The sequence below is a fragment of the Bos taurus genome, chromosome X (genome assembly GCF_002263795.3).
Source record: "Bos taurus isolate L1 Dominette 01449 registration number 42190680 breed Hereford chromosome X, ARS-UCD2.0, whole genome shotgun sequence".
NCBI classification, from domain to species: domain Eukaryota; kingdom Metazoa; phylum Chordata; class Mammalia; order Artiodactyla; family Bovidae; genus Bos; species Bos taurus.
The window spans coordinates 94,972,420-94,999,421 of record NC_037357.1 but is presented as its reverse complement, the minus strand read 5'-3'; the positions used below and the strand labels follow the sequence as shown (position 1 = coordinate 94,999,421).

The following is a 27,002-nucleotide window of genomic DNA, read 5'->3' as shown; positions in this document are numbered from 1 at the left end:
TTTGGGAGGCATTTCATGACCATTTCATTCCACAGTGCTAAGAAGGCTCATTCCTAGTTCTGGAGAAGATTTTGCTAATAGGCCACTCAATGTGGTATTACTGGACTAGGTCTTAATTGTCGAAGATCTCTGGACACCTGTCTTCTAGTTATGGTCCAGGAAAATGTTCCCTCTTATTGCATCTTCTGATATCTAGAGTTACACTCTTACAATCATTGATAACATACAGAACTATATATTTGATCAACTGCTGCAAGCCACCTAGTCATCATTTTTGTTGGAGGCTCAGTTCCATAGTTGGTAATTGTAAGGAAAAAAATCCCGTAAAACAGACAAAATACAAACTGTAACATTAATGGAGTTATAAGTAAATATTTCAGGCAAGAGCTTTCCACTAAAAACCAGTTTTTGAAAACATTGTCAAGACTAGGGAATGGGTCACTTAAGGCAGAAATCTGATTTTTCATATGGTTTCTTAAATGTGTTATATTAGAGGAATTATTAGGTATGAAAACACAGCATTCAGCTTGAATTATGGCACAGGAACCTCCCTGAGATGCTATAAGAATGTCATTCAGTTTTATAGCACTGCTTTTTCCATCATAGAGTCTTCAGAATTCAATAGGTTAATAGCCTGGTTACTATCATTTAGTTTGTTGAGTGAAAGTTGTCAAGACTTCGATATGGCTAATTATATCCTCCAATCTTATTGAAAACACAAAAATAGCTGCCAATAGTCATAAAAGTGGAATAGAGATCTCTTGACCCATTGGGCTCACACCAATTGTAGATTGGCTTGGATCACCTCTAATTTGTTACATATGTGACCTTGAGTACATGGGAATCCCAGGATACACCTTCTTATCCATCTAGGTGGAAGCCAAGGCCACAAATTAGTACTACAAATCCACTGAGTTCCATTAGGTACAACCCAGTGAATCTCTGGTCTGATCCAGTCAGTTCCATGCTAATCATTGTCTCTAAGGGTAATAATACGTAGGCATTGTTAATAAGGCATCCAGCCTAGCTTCTTAATGTTACTAGTTTGATCATCCTTAGTATGATTTAGTTGTTCCCAACATAAAGGAACTTTTAAACTTAAATGACTATAGCCTGGTGTTAACCATATAGATTCATCCCATAATGGTGGGAGCTTTCCTTTTAATAGATGAGAGGTTACAGTTTTTGACTGAGACTTAGCTTATCATTCTGATTGAGCTTGAGTGACCTTAAAAGAAAATTTAAATCTATGGCCAGGGTCAGAGCAGGTATTATTAATTGGCCAGGTCCATCTAGCAGTATCATGAGTAGGCAGAACAGGACTGAATTCTCCTTCTTCTAAAATAAACTTCCTAAGGGTCATCCAATTAGAGCCTTGGAGTGGAGAAATACATTAAGAAAATTTAGAAGTATTAGACATAGATAATTGGCAACAAATCCAACAACTGGACTGATATTTTAAAATTAGCATAAGATTGTGTCCATGATAGAAAACATTTGATTTATATGCAAAAGTCCAAGAAGTCAAGAAAATGTTATAAATGATCATACAACCCAGGTCCAGCATCTTTGGCACGCTGTCTACTTCTGATGTCATCTTCTTCTTGTCCTGGTGTGAGTGTAGCTCCTCCTCTATTTGAGTGTCATTGTAAAGTGAGTTTGAAATCAGCAGTCCTCTCAGTGTAGGGGCCTTTGAAATTGGAAATTAATCCAAGAGTCAATTTCCCTTCAATTTCCCTGAGCTTTTGAGCTAGTTAGAGTACTTGATAAGAATGTCCTTCCATCCAGGTTGGAGACAGCCCTTTAAATTATGTCTTTTCTAGTATATAATACACAATTTCCTTGTTTCAGATCATGGGGCATCTGATCTTCATCCAAAGATTACTGAGCTAAGCTTCAGAAAAAAAAAGCTTTGAGTATCCTTTAACAATACAATTAAATTTTACATTTATGTAGCATAAAAGCAAAGAACTATCCAGGAAGTGAGTGTTAGTAGATACAGCCCTTCATTAACAAATGCATTTAACATTCATTGAAACATCTTTTTCTCCCTAAAATTATCCTCATTTTTACCAAATATAACCAAACTAAACTAGTTTGTTTTAAAAATAAGTCTGGTTTCAATAAATTTGGCTTGATGACTTATATAAATATAATTGATCATAGACTTTTTTGTTTTGCTGAAACTTTTATAAAGAGTCTCAAACTGAACTTTTAAAAAACATCTCAGGGTTAGGAAACTCACACCAAAGGCACATCACAGATTTTGCCTAACAGATCTAGGTCAATTTCTCCCTTCTCAATTTCTCCAAAATTCTTTGAGATTTCTGTACCTGTTTGAGACAGCCTTCCTGGCTTATCTGATAAAGCTACTGGAAACCTAAGAGTTTCCAATCTCTGGAGGGATCTAATAGAAAAGGTGAATGTTTTAATTTTGCTTAAAAAAGTATAATTTCACTAAATTACTCTAAATCATAACTAGAGGGGAAGGGATTCCTTACACTTGGAAAAGACGGATTCAAATCAGTAATTTTTCAGCTAGAAACCATAAAAGTTATAAGCATATTCATCCATTAACTGAGTCCTTTTTTTAATCTTTTAAGAAGCAATCAGGCTTCCCAATAGAATCTTTTACCTTCTTTCCCAGTCCAGAATTATGGTCTGAAAGTCAGAAATCCAAAAGTCTTTTTTATAAATCTTGAAGAGGAAACATTTTTGCAAAAGCAGCAAAATAAAAACATAACTGTCAATAATGACAAAAGACTTAAGAAGAAATGTTTAAAATCTTATTACAATGCATTAACAAAGATATTTGGTTACTGCTGTGACAACACTTTAAGATAGTATCTAGAATTATGGCTGATAAAATTTTCCCAGGACATATCAGAATTTTAGAAACTAAATATAATTTCTAGGATATCTATATTAGTAATATTTACCACACAACATAACCTGAGGAGATTTATTACTCATCTGACAATCTGTCCCATGTAATCCAACATATCCAATGGACCTAAGGAGGAGCCTGGTAGGCTGTAGTCCATGGGGTCGTGAAGAGTCGAACACGACTGAGCAACTTCACTTTCACTTTTCACTTTCATGCATTGGAGAAGGAAACGGCAACCCACTCCAGTGTTCTTGCCTGGAGAATCCCAGGGAAGGGAGAGCCTGGTGAGCTGCCATCTATGGGATCGCACAGAGTCGGGCACGACGGAAGCGACTTAGCAGCAGCAGCAGCAATTAGCTGAATATCTCTCATTGGGATGTTTCAGGGACCCCAAAGTTAGCTAGAGGTCAAAGTTAGCATCCTGAAGTTAGCTAGAGGTCAAAATTGCTTCATTAGAATTTTATTTAGGAAGCTTTCTCAATAAATATCAAAAGGGTTCAAAATACTCAAATAGGATCATAGGTCACTATGAAACAATAGTTATTCACTTAGCGAAAGTAGCAATAAAAGATTTGAAAGGCAAATACAGAACAGATCATTTATGAGGTAAAAAAAGTTAAAAATCTTTTATCAAATGCAGTTCAATATCTGAAGAAAGCTTGTCCTATTAGCCAAATTCAAGTTTTACAGAAACTTACTTTTAAATTCATTTACTTAATTAAATTGATTTTAAACTGAGTAAGTCTTGACCATGCACAAAACTCTTTTCTAATGGTCCACTTTCCACAAACCTTGTTACACTTTCTGTATTCATAATTTTATTTCCCATTCAGAAATATCACCTGTAAGTCAGACCTACTTCCTTTTCCCTTCAGTTCAGTTCTGTTGCTCAGTCGTGTCCGACTCTTTGCAACCCCATGAACTGCAGCACGCCAGGCCTCCCTGTCCATCACCAACTCCCGGAGTTCACTCAAACTCACGTCCATAGAATCTGTGATGCCATCCAGCCATCTCATATCCTGTCTTCCCCTTCTCCTCCTGCTCCCAATCCCTCCCAGCATCAGGGTCTTTTCCAATGAGTCAACTCTTCCCATGAGGTGGCCAAAGTATAGGAGTTTCACCTTTAGCATCAGTCCTTCCAAAGAACACCCAGGACTGATTTCCTTTAGAATGGACTGATTGGATCTCCTTGCAGGCCAAAGGACTCTCAAGAGCCTTCTCCAACACCACAGTTCAAAAGCATCAATTCTTTGGCACTCAGCTTTCTTCACAGTCCAACTCTTACATCCATACGTGACCACTGTAAAAATCATAGCCTTGACTAGATGGACCTTTGTTGGCAAAGTAATGTCTCTGCTTTTGAATATGCTGTCTCGGTTGGTAATAACTTTCCTTCCAAGGAGTAAGTGTCTTTTAATTTCGTGGCTGAAATCACAATCTACAGTGATTTTGGAGCCCCCAAAAAGAAGTCTGACACTGTTTCCACTGTTTCCCCATCTATTTCCCATGAAGTGATGGGACCGGATGACATGATCTTAGTTTTCTGAATGTTGAGCTTTAAGCCAACTTTTTCACTCTCCTCTTTCACTTTCATCAAGAGGCTTTTTAGTTCCTCTACACTTTCTGCTATAAGGGTGGTGTCATCTACATATCTGAAGTTATTGATATTTCTCCCGGCAATCTTGATTCCAGCTTGTGCTTCTTCCAGCCCAGTGTTTCCCATGATGTACTCTGCATATAAGTTCAATAAGCAGGGTGATGATATACAGCCTTGATATACTCCTTTTCCTATTTGGAGCCAGTCTGTTTTTCCATGTCCAGTTCTAACTGCTGCTTCCTGACCTGCATACAGGTTTCTCAAGAGGCAGGTCAGGTGGTCTGGTATTCCCACCTCTTTAAGAATTTTCCACAGTTTATTGTGATCCACACAGTCAAAGGCTTTGGCATAGTCAATGAAGCAGGAATAGATGTTTTTTCTGGAACTCTCTTGCTTTTTTGATGATCCAGTGGATGTTGGCAATTTGATCTCTGGTTCCTCTGCCTTTTCTAAAACCACCTTGGACATCTCAAAGTTCACGGTTCACGTACTGCTGAAGCCTGGCTTGGAGAATTTTGAGCATTACTTTACTAGTGTGTGAGATGAGGACAATTGTGCAGTAGTTTGGGCAGTCTTTGACATTGCTTTTCTTTGGGATTGGAATGAAAACTGACCTTTTCCAGTCCTGTGGCCACTGCTGAGTTTTCCAAATTTGCTGGCATATTGAATGCAGCACTCTCACAGCATCATCTTTCAGGATTTGAAATAGCTCAACTGGAATTCCATCACCTCTACTAGCTTTGTTCATAGTGATGCTTTCTAAGCCCCACTTGACTTCACATTCCAGGATGTCTGGCTCTAGGTGAGTGATCACACCATTGTGATTATGTTGGTTGTGAAGATCATTTTTGTACAGTTCTTCTGTGTATTCTTGCCACCTCTTCTTAATATCTTCTGCTTCTGTTAGGTCCATACCATTTCTGTCCTTTATTGAGCCCATCTTTGCATGAAATGTTCCCTTGGTATCTCTAATTTTCTTGAAGAGATCTCTAGTCTTTCCCATTCTATTGTTTTCCTCTATTTCTTTGCATTGATCACTGAGGAAGACTTTCTAATCTCTCCTTGCTATTCTTTGGAACTCTGCATTTAGATGCTTATACCTTTCCTTTTCTCCTTTGCTTTTGGCTTCTCTTCTCTTCACAGCTATTTGTAAGGCCTCCTCAGACAGTCATTTTTCTTTTTTGCATTTCTTTTTCTTGGGGATGGTCTTGATCCCTCTCTCCTGTACAATGTCACGAACCTCCGTCCATAGTTCATCAGGCACTCTATCCATCAGATCTAGTCCCTTAAATCTATTTCTCACTTCTGCTGTATAATCATAAGGAATTTGATTTAGGTCATTCCTGAATGGTCTAGTGGTTTTCCCTACTTTCTTCAATTTAAGTCTGAATTTGGCAATAAGGAGTTCATGATCTGTGCCACAGTCAGCTCCTGGTCTTGTTTTTGCTGACTGCATAGAGCTTCTCCATCTTTGGCTGCAAAGTATATAATCAATCTGATTTCAGTGTTGACCATCTGGTGATGTCCATGTGTAGAGTCTTCTCTTGTGTTGTTGGAAAAGGGTGTTTGCTATGACCAGTGCGTTCTTTTGGCAAAACTCTATTTGCCTTTACCCTGCTTCATTCCACATTCCAAGGCCAAATTTGCCTGTTACCCCAGGTGTTTCTTGACTTCCTACTTTTGCATTCCAGTCCCCTATAATGAAAAGGACATCTTTTTTGGGTGTTAGTTCTAAAAGGTCTTGTAGGTCTTCATAGAACCGTTCACCTTCAGCTTCTTCAGCATTACTGGTTGGGGCATAGACTTGGATTACTGTGATATTGAATGGTTTGCCTTGGAAACGAACAGAGATCATTTTTTCGTTTTTGAGACTGCATCCAAGTACTGCATTTCAGACTCTTTTGTTGACCATGATGGCTACTCCATTTCTTCTAAGGGATTCCTGCACGCAGTAGTAGATATAATGGTCATCTGAGTTAAATTCACCCATTCCAGTCCATTTTAGTTCGCTGATTCCTAGAATGTCAACATTCACTCTTGCCATCTCCTGTTTGACTACTTCCAATTTGCCTTGATTCATGGACCTAACATTCCAGGTTCATATACAATATTGCTCTTTACAGCATCGGACCTTGCTTTTATCACCAGTCACATCCACAACTGGGTGTTGTTTTTGCTTTGGCTCCATCCCTTCATTCTTTCTGGAGTTATTTCTCCACTGATCTCCAGTAGCATATTGGGCACCTGCTGACCTGGGGAGTTCCTCTTTCAGTATCCTATCATTTTGCCTTTTCATACTGCTCATGGGGGTTCTCAAGGCAAGAATACTGAAGTGGTTTGCCATTCCCTTCTCCAGTGGACCACATTCTGTCAGACCTCTCCACCATGACCCACCCGTCTTGGGTGGCCCCCACATGCCATGGCTTAATTTCATTGAGTTAGACGAGGCTGTGGTCTGTGTGATTACATTGACTAGTTTTCTGTGATTATTCTTTGTGTGTCTGCCCTCTAATGCCTTTTCCCTTAACAAAATGCAATTTCATTCCTCACGTCTTTACTGAAAACACACATCCTACTTTTCTTAAGCAACCATGAACTGTCCTTTGTATTAGCATTCAGTAGATTAGTGAATGTAAATACCAATGATAATTTCTAAAAACTTCTACTTTCTTATAGAGAATATCTCAAGGTGACACCAAACATTATTCATTAATAGTCCAAAATCTCTTTAGTTTCTCTGTAAGAGGAAGTTAGTGTTCAGTAATTAATATTTTAGAATCTTATTTTATTTAGAAATGACCTAGCTATTCAATAAACCTCCATCACTTAGTTTAGCACAAACCTAGAAATTAAAGTTACCCAAATCTGGAAAGACTATTTTAGACATATATTCCTAAAGTATATTTTATTCTTAATAGAATTTATCTAAAAGCTCCTATCTCATGTACATTTTCTTTCCTTAAAAGTTTCCTCACTCAAGTTTATTTCCTTGCTGACAAACTTGTAAGAGATATAACTTATATTAAACCTAGACACAATGAAAATGCTATGTTTAATATTAATGACTCAGACATGTCTACATTAATTAGATGAACAAACAAATATTAATACCAAGTATTTAATACTGAATATTTCCCAGTTCATGTGAACCTGAGATACATTTAGGTTAATTTCTCTTGTATTTAGAACTGTTTGATTTGTAAGCACTTACTTTTCTTTAAAAAAGAAAATTCACTGGAGGTAAGGGCTTCCCTCGTGGCTCAGACGGTAAAGTGTCTGCCTGCAATGCAGGAGACCTGGGTTCAATCCCTGGGTCGGGAAGATCCCCTGGAGAAGGAAATGACAATCCACTCTAGCACTCTTGCCTGGAAAATCCCATGGATGGAGGAGCCTGATAGGCTACAGTCCATGGGGTCGCAAAGAGTTGGACACAACTGAGCGACTTCACTTCACTTTTCTTTAGGCCAATTAGATTAGAGCTCATTCACAAATTAACCTCAGCAATATTAGCCAAAGACAAAGACACATGCTGAGACATACACATATCCAGACAGACACAATGTGAGATCTAGCTTCATTTTTTAAACGTAGTCATGAATCAGATATCATAACATAAAACTCACTAATTGTAAATACAAATTGGAATAAAAAAATTTTTAAAGGTTTCATTCTCTTTTCCCCCACTCAATTTTAGGAAGTAGAGATGGTCTAGATAACTTGTCCAGAGAGCTCTGGTCTAGAGGCATAGGGAGGGAAAATCAATTTATCTTAGTAGGAGTTATTCCCTTTGGGCAAGAATTCTAAAGAGATTTCTTTTTCTTGAAACTTTCTCTACTGTTTGGGAATTAAACTGGTTGGGGGCTGGTTAACCTTAAACTGGCATTATGCACTTAACTTGGTGCAAATGAAGATTCATAATTTTCATAGATATCTCCTTTTCTTTCCTTTTAATGGTTTTGAAAAGTTGGTTAGCCAATGTAACAAGGGTGTTTTGTGTGTAACTCAGACCAACCTGCACTGTCTTTTTGACTAGAGTAGACAAATTCTCACTTAAGCCTTCTTGAAAGGCTGCTGCTGCTAAGTCACTTCAGTCGTGTCCGACTCTGTGCGACCCCATAGACAGCAGCCCACCAGGCTCCCTCGTCCCTGGGATTCTCTAGGCAAGAACACTGGAGTGGGTTGCCATTTCCTTCTCCAACGGATGAAAGTGAAAAGTGAAAGTGAAGTCGCTCAGTCGTGTCTGACTCTTAGCGACCCCATGGACTGCAGCCTACCAGGCTCCTCCGCCATGGGATTTTCCAGGCAAGAGTACTGGAGTGGGGTGCCATTGCCTTCTCCTCTTGAAAGGCAGAGTTAAGCAAAGGATCATTTTGGTAGTTAGAGAATGATTCAGGTGTCAAGTCCAAATATTGCTTAAAAGTTTCTTTCCCAATCTCCCATAATAGTCTGGATTGATTCATTCAGTCTTCACTAGCATTGTTGAACCTTTGTCCACTTTATGATTTTTGGAGAAAGCTCTGGGATAGGTTTGAGTAATTTCTAAGTTAATTCATTCAGTACAAGCCTCTGGACTATGTAACCAAAATTCCATTGAGGGTAATTTCCATCCTGCTTTCTCTATACATTTCCTTGCTTTGCTTTCAGAAACTAACAGCTGTATTAGTTGATATGGATCTGAAAACCTGGGATCGTAAGTTCAGATGGTTAATTCAAAATTTTCAGCAAATCCCAATGCATTCTGAGTTGGACTGGGAAATTTCTTAGCCAAGGCTCTAAGTTCTGTTTGCATCCTGGATGTATAGGAAAGCAACAAGAACAATTCATTTCTCCCTGTAATAGATTTCTCCTTAAGGGAGCCATAATCATTTCTGATTTTTTGATCTTCCTTTTCTGGGAAAAGGAAAGCAGCAGGAGGGAGAAGAGTTGGAAGAGAAAAACTGTCTGATCCAGGCAGTTCAAACAGAAGAGGATATATGGGAAGAGCAGAGGGAGAGGCAGAGTCAGTGCTAGCAGCCTTTTTTAGTTCTGATTATAGCTTCAAGCAATTTCTTGTTTTTGTTGTTGTCATTTTTGTTGCTCAGTCCCTCAGTCGTGTGCAACTCTTTATGACCCAATGGACTGCAGCACTTCAGGCTTCCCTACCCTTCACTATCTCTTAGAGTTTGATCAAACTCATATTCATTGAATTGATGATGCCATCTAACTATCTAATCTTCTGTTGTCTCCTCCTCCTCCTGCCTTGAATCTTTCCCAGCATCAGAGTTTTGTCCAATGAGTCAACTCTTAGCATCAGGTGGTCAAAGTATTCGAGCTTCAGCTTCAGCATCAGTCCTTCCAGTGAATATTCAAGGTTAATTTCCTTTAGAATTGACTGGTTTAATCTCAATGCTGCCCAAGGGACTCTCAAGAGTCTTCTCCAGCACCACAGTTTGAAAGCATCAATTCTTTGGTGCTCAAGCTTCTTTATGGTCCACCTCTCTATCTCATACATGATCAATGGAAAAACCATAGCTTTCACCATAGGAGCTTTTTTGGCAAAGAGATGTCTCTGCTTTTCAATACACTGTCTAGATTTGTCATTGCTTTTCTTCCAAGGAGCAAGCATCTTTTAATTTTATGGCTGCAGTCCTTACCCACAGTAATTTTGGAGACCAAGAAAATCATTTGTCACTGTTGCCATTTTCCCCCATCAATTTGCCATGCTAGTGATGGGACTGGATACCATGATCTTAGTTTCTTGAATGTTGAGTTTTAAGCTAGCTTTTTCACTCTCTTCTTTCACCTTCATCAATAGGCTTTTTAGTTCCTCTGCACTTTCTGCCATTAGGGTGGTATCATCTGCATATCTGAGGTTACTGATATTTCTCCTGGAAATCTTGATTCCAGCTTGAACTTTATCAAGCCAGGAAATTTTCATGATGTACTCTGCATGTAAGTTAAATAAGGAGTGTGAAAATATACAGCCTTGATGTACTCCTTTCCCAATTTTGAACCAGTCCAATTCTCATGCTTTTTCAATGATCCAACAGATATTTGCAATTTGATCTCTGGTTCCTCTGCCTTTTCTAATTGCAGCTTGCTTATCTGGAAGTTCTCAGTACATGTACTATTGAAGCCTAGCTTGAAGGGTTTTGAGCATTATCTTGCTAGCATGTGAAATGAGTGCAATTGCATAATAGTTTGAACATTCTTAGGCATTGCCCTTCTTTGAGACTGGAATGAAAGCTGACCTTTTACAGTCCTGTGGCCACTGCTGAGTTTTCCACATTTGCTGACATACTGAGTGCAGCACTTTAATAGCATCATCTTTTAGGATTTGAAATAACTCAGTTGGAATTCCATCACTTCCACTAATTTGTTCATAGTAATGCTTCCTAAGGCCTACTTGACTTCACACTCCAGGATGTATGGCTGTAGGTGACTGACCATTCCATCATGGTCATCCAGGTCATTAAGACCTTTTTTATATAGTTCTTGTGTGTATTCTTGCCACTTTTTCTTAATATCTTCTGCTTCTGTTAGGTACATACTGTTGCTGTGTTTTATTGTGCCCATTTTCTCAAGAAATGTTCCCTTGGTATTTCTAATTTTCTTGAGGAGATCTCCAGTCTTTTCCATCTTGTTGTTTTCCTCTATTTATTTGCATTGACCACTTAGGAAGACTTTCTTATCTCTTCTTTCTATTCTTTGTAACTCTGCATTCAGATGGATATATCTTTCCTTTTCTCCTTTGCCTTTCGTTTCTTGTCTTTTCTCAGTTATTTGTAAGGCCTCCTCAGACAACCATTTTGCCTTTCCACATTTCTTTTTCTTGGGGATGGTTTTGGTCACTGCCTCCTGTACAATGTTGTACAACTCTGTCCATAGTTCTTCTGGCATTCTATCAGATCTAATCCCTTAAACCTATTTGTCACTTTCACTGTATAATTGTAAGGGATTTGATTTAGGTCATACCTGAATGGCCTACTGGTTTTCTCTCTTTTCTTCAATTTAAGTCTGAATTTTATAATAAAGAATTCATGATCTGAGCCACTATCAGCTCCTGGTTTTGATGACTGTATAGAGCTTCTCCATCTCTGGCTTCAAATAATATAATCAATCTGATTTCAGCATTGACCATTTGGTGTCCATGTGTAGAGTTATCTCTTGTGTTGTTGGAAGAGGCTGTTTGCTATAACCAGTGTGATCTCTTGGCAAAATTCTGTTCACCTTTGCCCTGCTTCATTTTGTACTCCAAGGCCAAACTTTCCTGTTACTCAGGTATCTCTTGACTTCCTACTTTTGCATTCAAGTCCCCTATGATGAAACGGACATCTTTTTTGGTGTTAGTTCTAGAAGATTTTGTAGGTCTTCATATAACCTTTCAACTTCATTTTTCTTGGCATTAGTGATTGGGACATAGACTTGGATTTCTGTGATGTTGAATGGCTTGCCTTCAAAATGAACCAAGATCATTCTGTCATTTTTGAGATTGTATCCAAGTACTGTATTTTGGACTCTTGTTGTGTATGAGGGTTACTCCATTCCTACTAAAGGATTCTTGCCCACAGTAGTAGATATAGTGGCCATCTGAATTAAATTCACCAATTCCAATCTATTTTAGTTCATTGATTCCTAAAATGTTCACTCTTGCCTTCTCCTGTTTGACTACTTCCAGTTTACCTTGATTCATGGACCTAACATTCCAGGTTCCTATGCAATATTGTTCTTTACAGCATCTTTTTCTTTCTTCACAATTTCGTGAAGAGAAGATTCATTCTTACAGTAGATCTTAGCAACCTCAGCATATGAGCTTTTTTTCTTTCTTTAATTAAGAACTTTCACCTTTTCACTTTACTGTCTTTTCAGCATATCCAAATTGCCAGCACCACTATTTTTGTGCTTTAGAACCATTATTAAATAAAATGAGTTACTTGAACTCAAGCCCTGTGATACTGAAACAGTCAACCTGATAACAAGATAGACTACTAAGTGATTTATGGGTGGGGTATGCTGGACAAAGAGATGATTCACCTCAGGCAGGATGGAATGGGATGGCACCAGATTTCATAACTCTACTCAGAATGGTGCATAATTTAAAACTTATGAATTGCTTATGTCTGGAGTTTTCCATTTAATGTCTTTGAACAATCATTAAATGAAAATGTGCATCATGAACCCAAATGAAGAAGATACTGGGTCAATACAATACTGTAAAGTAACCTCCAATTAAAATAAATAAATTTATATTAAAAAAATAAAAAGCAGAGACATTACTTTGCCAAAAAAAAGATACTGTACATAGGCTTTCTTCTATAAAATTTGGATTACATTATATGTAGTCCAAATCCTTTCTTTTCTCTTTTAGCATTATATTGTGAGCATTTTCCACATCTTAAAATTTTCAAGACTGTAATTTTTATTGGCAAATCGTATTTAATTAATTGTGATAACTATTTTCAGTCAGCATTTCAGTGTATCTTTTTTGCTATCAGTGTTATTTTTTAAGCTTACTAGATGTACTTAAAATTCATTTCCAACTAATTCTCTATAAACTTTATCCAAACCTCTGGTGACACTTCTTTTTTCAGATGATAAATATCAGAATCTTAGAAAAAGGAGATGGTAATAGAAACAGAAAGAGTTGAGAGAAAAGGGAAATAATGATAGGAAATAACCACTAGGGCTGCTTTGAGAGTTGTTATTAACTATTTGTGGCCTTGAATGAATGTGTAATGATAATGGCAATATTTGTAATAATGGAATTTTTAAAATAACTTTATTTGTTCTCTTAAAAAATACATTTTTGGCATCCTCAAAAAGTAATATATCTGTTGTCAATGTCTTAACACTAAGAAAAAGCCTATTTGTAGTATTTCTTTGTTACTTGTTATCAATCCTCTCTACTCTCATTCCCTATCTTCCTGAAGCCATGGGAATAAAGAAGAGTTTTCCTGCAGAGGAATACAACTTGCTGTGGATTGGTTCCTAGATAAAGGCCATAAAGATATTACTGTATTTGTGCCTGCATGGAGAAAGGAGCAATCCCGCCCTGATGCACCAATTACAGGTACTAATTCAATTAAGACATTTCTTCTCATCCAGAAGCAAAGCTGGCAAGATAGTTTGGGGAGAGCCCAATGCTCCTAAATTAGATAAGTACTTTTCTAAATCTATTAAGTACACTTAAAATGTTTTTTTATTAAGTGTATTTTAAAGCAGATTTTTCCTGATCCAAATAATCTGTTGTGCTGTGGCACAGAGCAGTTAAATAGAGACTTCAATTTCAAGCAAAAAATAAAGCACACAGTTGAAAAAAAGAGTGTTTGTTTCTATTTGACCATAAGCTTCAGACAAAAAGGGGGACGAATTTGGTTATGAATATGACTGAGTTTTCCAAAATACTAAAGAAACCACCATAGACAATGGATCTCATCCTGTAGCAGATAAGTTTCTGTGGGATTTGCAAATTAGGGGTTAGAATAGAAAAAGAGAAAAGTACCACGGCATTCAAAGCTAATTTATCCATGAAGCACAAGAGACCGAGTGCCTAGGGTTCATAATATATACTTTTAGGATCCCATGTAAGTGGTTTAATTTTGTTAGCTTTTTAACATCAGAGGGGAAAATTGAATATACCAATAAATATATAATAATGTACCTAACTGGATTATTTGTGTTTATACCAACATAGTTGTAAAGTATAAACCTAACATTTCTTTGTGGAAGAAAAGACCCATGAAGGCAAAAGTGCCTAAAGTTCACAAAAGTTATGATGTGGCCCTATTGGCAGGAGGATCACTACATTCATTTATGAAAGTGAAAGTGAACGTGATTTCGTTCAGTTGTGTCTGACTCTTTGCGACCCCATGGACTGTAGCCTACCAGGCTCCTCCCTCCACGGGATTCTCCAGGCAAGAGTACTAGAGTGGGTTGCCATTTCCTTCTCCAGTGGATCTTCCTGACCCAGGGATGGAACCCCGGGTCTCCCGCATTCCAGGCAGACGCTTTAACCTCTGAGCCACCAAAGCTAGCTCTTAACAGCATTTGAGAACATCAATACCCCAATTCTCTGAGTATCACGTCTTGCCTTATATACAAAATGAGAAGGTTCAGTGTCATGGGGTTGTCTGCCAACTGCTGAACAGGCTTCCAGCCTCAGTCTGACAGTGGATCCTGCTGCTAAGCTGCTGCTAAGTCACTTCAGTCATGTCCGACTCTGTGCGACCCCATAGACGGCAGCCCACCAGGCTCCGCCGTCCCTGGGATTCTCCAGGCAAGAACACTGGAGTGGGTTGCCATTTCCTTCTCCAATGCATGAAAGTGAAAAGTGAAACTGAAGTCGCTCAGTCGTGTCCGACTCTCAAGGACCCCATGGGCTGCCGCCCACCAGGCTCCTCCGTCCATGGGACTTTCCAGGCAAGAGTACTGGAGTGGGTTGCCATTGCCTTCTCTGAGAGTGGATCCTGGCCCTACTCAAACTTCTTTCTTCATTAATAAAGAGGCTAAAAGGAAAGGGGGTCAGTACTCATATGCTACCACTTAATATTTTTCCTTAGTCGTGGCTTTCCTTCAGGCAGAAGGCAAAAATGTTAGTCCCTAAGAAAGATATATTATTCTCCTCCTGGCAGACACATCCTCATCATACTTCCCTGGTTTCTTCATCAACCAAAACCTGGCGCTGCAGCCAAAGGGCAAAATAAGCCTCAAAAATGTTAGGATATCACTATTATTTCTTACTGTTCATGCTAGTTTTAAAAAATTTATATGTCATTTAATCTATCTCCTTTGTTTTATCAGAAAGAAAACTGGAGTGGAAAGGGGAAAGCAACTTGGCTAAAATCACAGTCCAAAATGGTGCCATAGCCAGGAATAGTAGCTGCATTCTCTCTAAGAGCAAATAATATATTAAGCTAGTATCAACTTTTATATGTTTTAATATGGGAATAATGCTTTTAATTTCCAAAGATGATTTCTATTCTGTGACATATAATCCATATTTCAACAGATCAAGATATCCTACGTAAACTGGAGAAGGAAAAGATTCTTGTCTTTACACCATCCCGAAGGGTCCAGGGCAGGAGAGTTGTTTGCTATGATGACCGGTTCATAGTCAAACTGGCTTTTGATTCTGATGGCATCATTGTATCCAATGATAACTACCGAGACCTTCAAGTCGAAAAGCCAGAATGGAAGAAGTTTATAGAGGAGCGCTTGCTGATGTATTCTTTTGTGAATGACAAGTACGTTTCTTTCCTATAGGTTCTGAATAGCCTAAATCCAAATTACCACTAAGGACAGATTTAATTTCATTTCAATAAACATTTACTGAACACTTACTGTATATTGTGCATTATGCTGGTCACCATGGGAATAAAAGGCTGAATAAATAACAAAACTCACCCTTAAGAAGCTCAAAGTGTACTTAGAGAAGAGATTCCCACAATTTGTTGGGATAAACTCTATGGTTAGAACTTTTTTTAAATTGCTTTGTCTATGTGAAATGATATGAAAAAGTCTCACAGAGGAAATAACATTTGAGATGAAGTTTACAGACCGAGGAAAGAGGGCTTCTGGGCTTTATAGGTAAAGAGAACATCATGAATAAAGCTATAAAGATGTGAAAATGTGTTGCACATTGGGGGAACCGGCAGACATGTCAGTGTGGTTGGAACTTATAATCCACAGAAGAATGATGTATGGGAAAAATCATTCCTTTCTTGTGTTCAAGTGGAAAGAGAGGGAAGAACTGCAGACTTAGCAAAAGATAAACTTGAGGCAGAAAGGGCTATTAGAAGGCTATAACAATAGTATAAGCAACATGTAATGAAGGCCTGAACTCCTGAGAAGGGATAGTTTACCTCTTGCTTGCTTGCTTTCAGATTTATGCCTCCAGATGATCCTTTAGGACGTCATGGGCCAAGCCTTGAAAACTTCTTAAGAAAGAGACCCGTTGTTCCTGAACACAAGAAGCAACCATGTCCTTATGGTGAGTACCTATATGCAAAACTGAAGAAGTCTGTGAATACTTTTCTCTTCAAGCTTTCCCTTTCAAAGGGAAAATCCTGGCTTGTCCACTCTCTGTGAGTTAAAGTCTGTGTCTTCATATATTTTCAATTAGACATTTAAAGAACCATCCTAGAAATTTCCTGAGAAACAGGTAACTAGAATTGAAGGAAAGAATAATTGTCACTAGTTAAAATGATTCATGTGTTCTAACTGTCTCTGTCCTGAGTAGTGTTGTTGGGGGCAGGGAAGTGCAGAAACTTACTTGATCTGTGGAAGAAGAAAGGCCAATGACAAACTGCATTTGGCCCCAAGAAGGATGTGTCTTTCAGGCAGGTGACTGCACCCTCTGTCAATATTACCCTTTTCTTCCAATCTGCACTTTCCAGTTTGCTTCCAAACTTTATCTTCATTTCCTATTTTAAATATAGTTTTCTACACCCATGGCTGATTCATGTCAATGTATGGCAAAAACCACTACAATATTGTAAAGTAATTAGCCTGCAATTAAAATAAATAAATTAATTTAAAATAAAATAAATAAATATATATAGTTTTCTAGAGTGCTTTCATGATCTTATGCAAGTCCCTGTGACACAAAGTTTATGAGCCTAACAGTAAGACATATGCTGCCTGGTCTGAGGCAAATTTGAATGTTCACTGTTTTTGAATAATCATTTATTTATAAGACATCTAGGTGTTTGTTCTCAACTATCATTTATTCATATCATAGAATATTTCATGTTTACTATCTTCATTTAATCCTCACAATGACCTTATAATAAAGACATTATTATGAACCTTGTTTACAGAATAGGAAAATGAGGCACAGAAATTAAAAATCACTTACCAAGGTCACATGGCTAGTAAGTGGCATAGCTGGAATTAAAGCTCAGATCTGACCAGCCTCCAGGCCAATGCTCTTTGCACTGAACCACTCTGCCTGCTACTGCTCTACACTGCCTCAGCATGCACGTTATGCCTAGACAAAGTTGTGAATTTCAGGAAAATGAAGACTGTTCAATGACAACTCTTACCTTTCCCACTGGAGTTTCCTCCCTAGGTTTCCACTTCTTTCCTCTCCACTCACAGTGTGTGATGCCACTATGGTGTTGTCTGTCTCCCGTCTTTAAGAACAGTTAGTTTTATATCTTAAACCCCAAAAGTAAAACTCTAACCTGAGTGACCAGATTGTTAAAACAGCCTCTGGCACAGAGAGTTGCACCACTGTGAGAGAGAGTCTTACCCCAGGGCATTATTTTTCAGGCAAAAAATGCACCTACGGCCACAAGTGCAAATACTACCATCCGGAGCGGGCCAACCAACCGCAGCGTTCGGTGGCTGATGAGCTCCGCATCAGTGCCAAACTGTCCACAGTAAAAACCATGAGTGAAGGCACCCTGGCCAAGTGTGGCACAGGGCTGTCTAGTGCCAAAGGTGACATAACCTCAGAAGTCAAACGCGTGACCCCCAAGCGTCAATCGGATCCCAGCATCCGGTCCGTGGCTGTGGAGCCTGAGGAATGGCTGTCCATTGCCCGTAAGCCTGAGGCCAGCTCTGTCCCCTCACTTGTGACTGCTTTAAGTGTCCCCACAATCCCACCCCCCAAAAGCCATGCAGTGGGTGCCCTCAACACCCGTTCAGCCAGCAGCCCAGTGCCAGGATCCTCTCATTTCTCCCACCAGAAGTCCTCATTGGAGCACATGACCAGCATGCAGTACCCACCCATCCTGGTTACCAATAGCCATGGGACCCCTATTAGCTATGCTGAGCAATACCCAAAGTTTGAGCCCTTAGGGGACCACAGCTACTATTCAGTGTTAGGAGACTTCTCCAAACTGAACATCAACAGCATGCATAATCGAGAGTACTACATGGCTGAAGCAGACCGGGGGTTGTATGCCCGGAATCCCAACCTCTGTCCTGACAATCGTATGAGCCATACCAGGAATGACAACTATTCCTCTTACAACAACCTGTACTTGGCTGTAGCTGATACTCATCCTGAAGGCAGTCTGAAGCTGCATCGCTCAGCATCTCAGAACCATCTTCAGCCTTTTCCTCATGGTTACCATGAAGCCTTAACGCGAGTGCAGAGCTATGGCCCAGAAGACTCTAAGCAAGGCCCCCACAAGCAATCAGTCTCCCACTTAGTTCTGCATGCCCAGCACCCAACAAATGGAGCACGCTCCAGCTGTCCTGGAGACTATCCCATGCCTCCCAATATCCATCCTGGGGCAACCCCCCAGCCAGGACGTGCCCTGGTGATGACTCGGATGGACAGCATTTCTGATTCTCGCCTATATGAGAACAATCCCATGAGGCAAAGACGTCCTCCTCTGTGTCGGGAACAGCATGCCAGCTGGGACCCACTGCCCTGTGCAACTGACTCCTATGGCTACCACTCCTATCCCTTGAGTAACAGCCTCATGCAACCATGCTATGAGCCAGTCATGGTACGGAGTGTGCCTGAAAAGATGGAGCAGCTTTGGATGAATCCTTGGGTTGGAATGTGCAATGATTCCAGGGAGCAAATGATCCCAGAGCACCAGTATCAGACCTACAAGAACCTCTGCAATATTTTCCCTTCAAACATTGTTCTTGCAGTGATGGAGAAGAATCCCCACACAGCAGATGCCCAGCAACTAGCAGCCTTGATTGTTTCTAAGCTTAGGGCTGCACATTGACATGACATAGGACTTATTTCTTTATATAAATATGAATACCAATAATGCACTAATACTATGATAATAGTAACTAATAATTTTGTGTTACACTTTACAAGTTACAGACTGTCATTGAAGTGCATAACAACCCTGTGAGGAAAGTCTTACTAATGTCTTGTTTTCTAGACAAGGAAACTGAAGCTCAGTGAGTTTAAAAGTAACTTGCTGAAGTCACACTGCTAGCAAGTGACCAAGTCAAGACTCACACCCAAGTCCTCTGACTCCAAGTCCTATACCCTTTTGCATTGCACCATGCAGGTAATGGAGGACAAAACCCAGGGGAAAGGCCTAAATGCAAGAGGCCCCAAGGGACTCCATTACCAGCTGTTTTCTTAGTCACACACTCTATATTATGAAGTATCAATGACATATCTAATTTAGAGAGCAAGAGTATCAGGATCAATCCATTTAGGATTTTTAATAAGAATATTTAAATCTATTTAAAAGTAAAGACATACTTTATTGCATGGATATCTGACCATTCAATACCTTTATTAACTGAGATATAGGGTCACATTGAAGTTTCTAGAGCTATATTTCAAACCTATTGTTAGCAATTATATTGCATGTATGACTGTATGTATTTAGTTTGAGATGTGTGTATAACCTTTTGTATAGTGGTGATAAAAAAAAATGGACTTTGCACAGTCTTTAGTCTACAGCTGTATAGATCACAAGTCTGACTTGATGATTTTACATCATATTTCATAGTTTCAACTAGTTTTGAAAGTGAAACTATATCCCGATATTTGAATATTGCTTTCTTAGGCACCAGAGCAAACTGGCTCTATTTCCTTTGCACTTTTTACTTGTCAACATATATTGAGAGTTCTTCACTTTTAAGTCTCTTCACCTTAGTAAATTAGGGATCAGATTGAAGCTTTCTTCTGCAGAAGAGGTGATGGATAGTTCCAAGTTGATACTCTCAAGTTCCAAGCATAGTAGTTGCGTGTGCTAGACAAGCACAGAAGAGTTGGACCAGGACCAAGGGATTTACTACCAGAATTTCCTTCCCTTAATCCCAGGAGATTAAATGACAAACACAACAAGCTGCATTCAAGGGGGGTCCAATGGATGCTCTTTGGACTTCCGACCTATGCAGTATTCAATATCACAGGATGAAATGTATTGAAGGTCAGTGCACCATCATGTAATCCACTTTCTCCTGCCATCTAACCTTTGGGCAATAAGGTCGATCATTGGTGGAGCAGAACTTCTTTAGGAAACAAAATCAGGGGATTTTCTAGGTGGAAAAGCTTCCAAAAGGGGATACTACATCTTTGCTAATAGCTGGCTCAGTTACATACTTCAAATGCATGCAGAGGGTGCACTTGACCTTAGGTAATTCTTAAATGGATTACTAAGGAAGGCAGGACTTTGGGTTGACAGCACTATATGGGCAACTTGTATCTTGCTCAGGGTGGGAACCTTTGTAGCTAAATGCCTCTAGAAGAGGCGTTTATTGTTTTTGTTTTTTTAAACAGCTGCACTAAATAAACCCCTTTTTAAATCCATTGTATATTGCAACATTTTGAACCATGACCAGCTCACTATTTCTTGAGCTGGAACTTGCTAATTTCTATGGTAGTTTTTTTCATGAAAGTTGAGAAGGCCTGGTCTTGGCCTTTTGTTTCTTCATGAGAAGGTGTGACACTGCCTATAAATGTTTCTTACTGTGAAACACTCCGAATGTGAGCCTGTAGTCAGGGTTATTTCTGGTGGTTTGATAACGGCTTGCATGCTGCTTTCTAGCTTTCTGTCTCTGTCCTGGTTGATCAAACTTCCTCTCGGTGTTTCTCTTCATTTTACCACAGTTCACATTCATCTCCTACCCTTTGATCTTTCTATCTCCCAGCGTTCTGAGGAGTAAAAGTATTTTCTGCCAGGTAGGTCCATAGAGTGGAGAAGGCAATGGCAACCCACTCCAGTACTCTTGCCTGGAAAATCCCATGGATGGAGGAGCCTAGAAGGCTGCAGTCCTTGGGTTCACTAAGAGTCAGACACGACTGAATGACTTCAGTTTCACTTTTCACTTTCATGCATTGGAGAAGGAAATGGCAACCCATTCCAGTGTTCTTGCCTAGAGAATCCCAGGGACGGGGGAGCCTGGTGGGCTGCTGTCTATGGGGTTGCACAGAGTTGAACACGACTGAAGCGACTTAGCAGCAGCAGCAGGTCCATGGAGAGTGAAGTGCTTCCTGTTTCACACAAACACCATTTCATACCTTCAACTTCTTGGACCTTCTAAATGTGTCCCATGTCTAAGTCAGGGTATGTGACAATTTTAGATGACTCTACTGCCTTCGTGCCAGTTAGTTCACCTTCCTACAAAAACCATCAATGGTACCCCAGTACCCACTAGCTGCACACTGTACAGAGAAACACAAGATTAATCTTCTCAGATACAGTTCATCTGGAACATGTTTATGTTCAGCACTCAAAAAAAAATTGTAAGCTCCTCCCAATACAGGAAATATTTTTTAAGGCAGCATATGTATTTATTTCCTAAAACCAATTGTCATTCTTCTCATAAAATGTGTATGAATCAAAGCAGCTAGGAGCAATGCCTCAAATAACCAGAAATGACCTTCTGTTGATACAAATTGTATCTCTCTTTTCTCCTGACTGTATAGAAACAAATGTACAAAATTCATCTTAAACTAGGTTTGGTACTGATTTTTCATTATGATGTTTGTGGCACTGTGTGTCACAAGGGAGTAGCCCAGGATCATGAGGGAGCTTTTATTTACAAAGGGCAGTAGTTTATAGACAAAGACAATTTTTCAAGGCCTCTTGATTACTATGTGCAACAGATATTGTGCAGTTTCAAGCACTATATGGCATAAGTTTCTCTTTAGCCTATTAAGTTTCATATGTCCTTGAAAAAGATTTTGTGTACAAAATTGTTAGTGTTAGTTGTTCTTCTGTAAGAACCTATAAATGGAGCTGTACAACTAAGAATGCATAAATTGAGCTTGTTTATATTGAGGTCTGCACACTTGACTGTTCCATTTTGTCTGCAATTATAAAACAGCAAATACAAAGAAACATTGAAACCCCTTTGGCTTCCTTGATAATGAGATCAAGCTTCCATCCTGGGGCTAAGTGTGTGTTCTTCAGGATACTTACCTCCACGTACTAAGTAGGGGTTACTGCACAGTGTTTTGTGTGGTTTTCAAGAAGTATATTTTGCAAGAGGTGCTTTGTAATTTTAATTCTTTCACTGAGTTTCTGAACTCATAGCAAGTCTGTGCTTGTTCAGGCCTTAGATTTTGTAGATTTTGTGATTTATTTTTCTTTTTGTGATTTTGTTGTTTTATTGTTATTTTTATTTCAACCTGAAGAAGTGTGACTCTGGAGTGGTATAGTCAATCCAGGGCACCATTTCTGTAAGATGGCTCAAAGGAAAAGGAGCCTTTTCAAAGGTAACATACAGCCATTGCATGCTCTCTTAAGGTGCAAGAAATGGAAGGGGGGATGACACATGCCTTATGGAAATGGTATACAAAACTTTTCTTCTAAGTAATGAAATGTGGATATATATATATATATATAAACACTCTCTCCTAGTTTCCAGGAGAATACTTCTAAATCCATTTTTTCTATTTTAGAATAAATTATCTTTATACAGTAATTCAAACACATCCATTAACTCTTGGCACTGGGTTTTCTTCTTATATAGAAGAGATCATTTTGAGAGGCACTCAGTTACTGTTTTATGTATGCTTTAAGTATGGGACTTTGTATAAACAACCTTTTTGAGCACCAACAATTTCAATACACTTCATTTAACTCTGGGAACCGGGTCTGGAACTGCACAGGGAAAGTAATGTCAAGTTGTCCAAAGAGCCCTGCTCAGGTGTCCTTCCAACCCTTCTCTACCTTCCCCTAGTTGGTTTCTCCTCAGGCTTGACACTGAGGTGTGCATAACCTGCAACTAAAATGGCACTACACTTATTTCTCATTGGAAATCAAATGAGTATATTTTGGGAACTTGCTTGTCTAAGTAGTTGATGCCAAAAGACTCACATATTCCATATCTATCATAGTGTAGCTAGCTATATACATAGGCAGATTGACTACTTTTAGTCCTGGTTTGCATATCATTGAGCTATAGAAGTTTGCTTTATCCATTTGTGGGATTAAATGATACTGTATAATGGCTGTAAGCTTTTATAAAATATCTTTGGGTTCTTTGTTTGACCCAAACATAATGTAAGTCTTAATGACAAAGTGCAAAAGCTAACCAGAGGTGAGTGAAAATATATCCTGTTCCCAGTTTTGTCTGCACCTGAAATGCATGTGCAATGTTTTGCAATATGTTCTCACTAGCATGAATGTGCTGACTACTTCATGAGGTTTTAATTTGTTTCACTTATAATCATGATGGAAAATGCTGTATTCTTAACAATGAACTGTAACTACATTTAATTACTGCATAAACTTTTTGTTTACTAACCACTAATGGCTCTGTTTCTTTACATATATCACTAACAAAAGCCATACCACATCTACAAATACACACTCAGCTCCTAAAAATTTAGATTTCTGTCCTTGGATTTGCATCTTGAGATAAACAATAAGAGGAGGGATCTCCCCAAATGAGTTCATCTGAATTTTGTCACAGTAAACATTGTTTTTGTTTTGTCGCTAAGTCATTTGTGAGCCCATGGACTGTAGCCTGCCACGCTCCTCTGTCCATGGGATTCTCCAGGCAACAATACTGGAGTGCGGTGCCATTTCCTTCTCCACGGGATCTTCCCGACCCAGGGAGCGAACCTGCGTCTCCTGCATTTGCAAGCAGATTCTTTACCACTGAACCACTGGGGAAGCCCTCACAGTAAATATATGCCCTCTAATTTTTTTATACTAACACAGCTGTAAGTGCAAATCAATTGGCTTTTCCAACAGGGCTGGGCTGGTCCAGGCCTCCAACTGGTGGGTTAGAACCTGGTGGAGGGATAAGGGGTCAGGCTTATTTCTCTAAATGACCTACTGTTTCCCCGCTGAATAGTCTCAGGTCCACAGAGACATCATCTGCTGAGCCTTAGCCAGAATATCAGAGCTAGAAGCAGCCTAGAGAATCCTATAGTTCATAGAGAAGTCACGTGGGGACTGTGAAGAGTGCTCAGCTGCATGGACTCCATCAAGGTATAGGTATGAGAACTGAGGTACCAAGAACTGAAGAGATTTGATTGAGGCTGAACAGGGCCAAGAGTAGAACCCCAGGCCTCATTGCTCTCAAGCCAGTGAGCCCTTTATCACAGTGGCATCTGCTCTTCCATGAACCTGGCTTCAGAAATCTCAGGTTTCAGGAGGACTCCAACCAACAACGACCCTTGGTTCTTACTCTCCATGGACCTGAATTAGAAATGGGCTTCAGTAGCCTACTTCTCATCTTTAGGTCAGTCTTTGAGGGCTACGGAAGAGCACTTTTTCCTGGGTTATATGAAGACTTGAGTCCTGAGTTCAAGGCTACCAACCCTGGCATGAATCCACAGAAATCACACATACTAAGCTTTAAGATAAACTTCATATCTATGATCTTTTTGATCTTTACAAGCCCATGAGGCAAATATCCTCCTTTGACAAATGAAGAAACTGTGGCATGATTTGCTGAAGGTTGTTCTCATTAAGTGGTAGAGTGTGTTGTTCAGTCGCTCAGTCGTGTCCAACTCTGCAACCCCATGGACTGCAGCACGCCTGGTTTCCCTGTACTTCACTATCTCCCAGAGTTTGCTCAAATTCATGTCCATTGAGTCGGTGATGCCATCCAACCATCTCATCCTCTGTCACCACCTTCTCATCCAGCCCTCAATCATTCCTAGCATCAGGGTTTTTTCCAATGAGTTGGCTCTTCGCAACAGATGGCCAAAATATTGGAGCATCAGCATCAGTCCTTCCAAAGAATATTTGGGGTTGGCAGCAATTCTTCAGTGCTCAGCCTTCTTTATGGTCCAACTCTCACATTCATACATGACTACTTGAAAAACCATAACTTCGACTATATGGACCTTTGTCAGCAAAGTGATGTCTCTGCTTTTTAATTTGCTGTCTAGGTTCATCACAGCTCTTTTCTTCCAAGGCCTGGAACCTATATTTTTGGGTAGCTTCTTCCTCTACACCAGAGCAACTCAGACTTTAGTGTGCTTCAGAATTACCTGAAGGGCTTGTTAAACCAGATTGCTGGCCACTGTCAACCATTCTGATGTAGATCTGGAGTGAGGTTCAGTAATTTGTATGTCTAACAAGTACTAACACCAAAAAAAGATGTGCTTTTCATCACAGGGGATTTGAAAACAAAGTAGGAAGACAAGAGATACCTGGAGTAACAGGCAAGTTTGGCCTTGGAGCACAAAATGAAACAGGGCAAAGGCTAACAGAGTTTTGTCAAAAGAACACACTGGTCATAGCAAACACCCTCTTCCAACAACACAAGAGATGACTGTACACATGGACATCACCAGATGGTCAATACTGAAATCAGATTGGTTCTTTGCAGCTGAAGACGAAGAAGCTCTATACAGTCAGAAAAAAAACGAGACGTGGAGCCAACTATGGCTCAGATTATGAACTTCTTATTGCAAAATTCAGACATAAATTGAAGAAAGTACAGAAAACCAATAGACCATTCAGGTATGACCTAAATCAAATCCCTTATGATTATACAGTGGAAGTGACAAATAGATTCAAGGGATTAGAGAGTGCTTGAAGAACTATGGACAGAGGTTTGTAACATTGTATAGGAGGTAGTGACCAAAACCATCTCAAAGAAAGAGAAATGCAAGAAGGCAAAACGGTTGTCTGAGGAAGCCTTACAAATAACTGAGAAGAGACTCGAAAGGCAAAGGAGAAAGGGAAAGATAATCCAACTGAATGTAGAGTTCCAAAGAATAGCAAGGAGAGATAAGAAAGCCTTCTTAAATGAACAATGCAAAGAAATAGAGGAAAACAATAAAATGGGAAAGATTAGAGACTTCTTTAAGAAAACCAAATAAACATTTCATGCAAAGATGGCACAATAAAGGACAGAAATGGCAAAGACCTAACAGAAGCAGAATACATTAAGAAGAGGTGGCAAGAATACACATAAGAACTGTACAAAAAAAGATCTTAATGACCTGGATGACCTTGATGGTGTGGTCACTCACCAAGAGCTAGACATCCTGGAATGTGAAGTCAAGTGGGCCTTAGGAAGCATTACTACAAAAAAAGCTAGTGGAGGTGATGGAATTCCAGATGAGCTATTTCAAACCCTAAAAGATGATGCTGTTAAAGTGCTGCACTCAGTATGTCAGCTAATGTGGAAAACTCAGCAGTGGCCACAGGACTGTAAAAGGTCAGCTTTCATTCCAGTTTCAAAGAAGGGCAATGAAAAAGAATGTTCAAACTACTGTACAACTGAGCTCATTTCACATCTAGCAAGGTAATGCTCAAAATCCTTCAAGCTAGGCTTCAACATTACATGAACTGAGAACTTCCAGATATACAAGCTGCATTTAGAAAAGGTAGATCAACCAGAGATCAAATTGCCAACATCTGTTGGATCATAGAAAAAGCAAGATAATTCTAGAAAAACATCTGCTTCATTGACTATACTAAAGCCTTTGACTGTGTGGATGACAACAAACTGTGGACAATTCTTAAAGAGATGGGAATACCAGACCACCTAACCTGTCTCCTGAGAAACCTTGATGCAGATCAAGAAGCAACCGTTAGAACTAGACATGGAACAACGGAATTGCTCCAAATTGGGAAAGAAGTACATCACGGCTATCTATTGTCACCCTGCTTGTTTAACTTCTAT

The 27,002-nt window shown here is 39.4% G+C and overlaps 1 protein-coding gene across 5 annotated transcripts in view; it reads left to right on the top strand.

The window, feature by feature from the left end:
• The window catches only part of ZC3H12B (zinc finger CCCH-type containing 12B), a 604,651-nt gene extending 580,995 nt beyond the window's left edge, over positions 1 to 23,656 (top strand). For 4 of the 5 annotated variants that reach the window (XM_059883437.1, XM_059883439.1, XM_059883438.1 and 1 more), the window contains 4 exons: positions 13,394 to 13,533; positions 15,472 to 15,706; positions 16,346 to 16,452; positions 17,736 to 23,656. In XM_059883437.1, coding sequence (XP_059739420.1) covers positions 13,394 to 13,533; positions 15,472 to 15,706; positions 16,346 to 16,452; positions 17,736 to 19,156 — 1,903 coding nt within the window. In that variant the 3' untranslated portion in view covers positions 19,157 to 23,656. The remainder of the gene's footprint in view (positions 1 to 13,393; positions 13,534 to 15,471; positions 15,707 to 16,345; positions 16,453 to 17,735) is intronic. The other variant, NM_001192594.2, reaches the window with a different exon arrangement.
• The last annotated feature ends 3,346 nt before the right edge of the window (positions 23,657 to 27,002 follow it).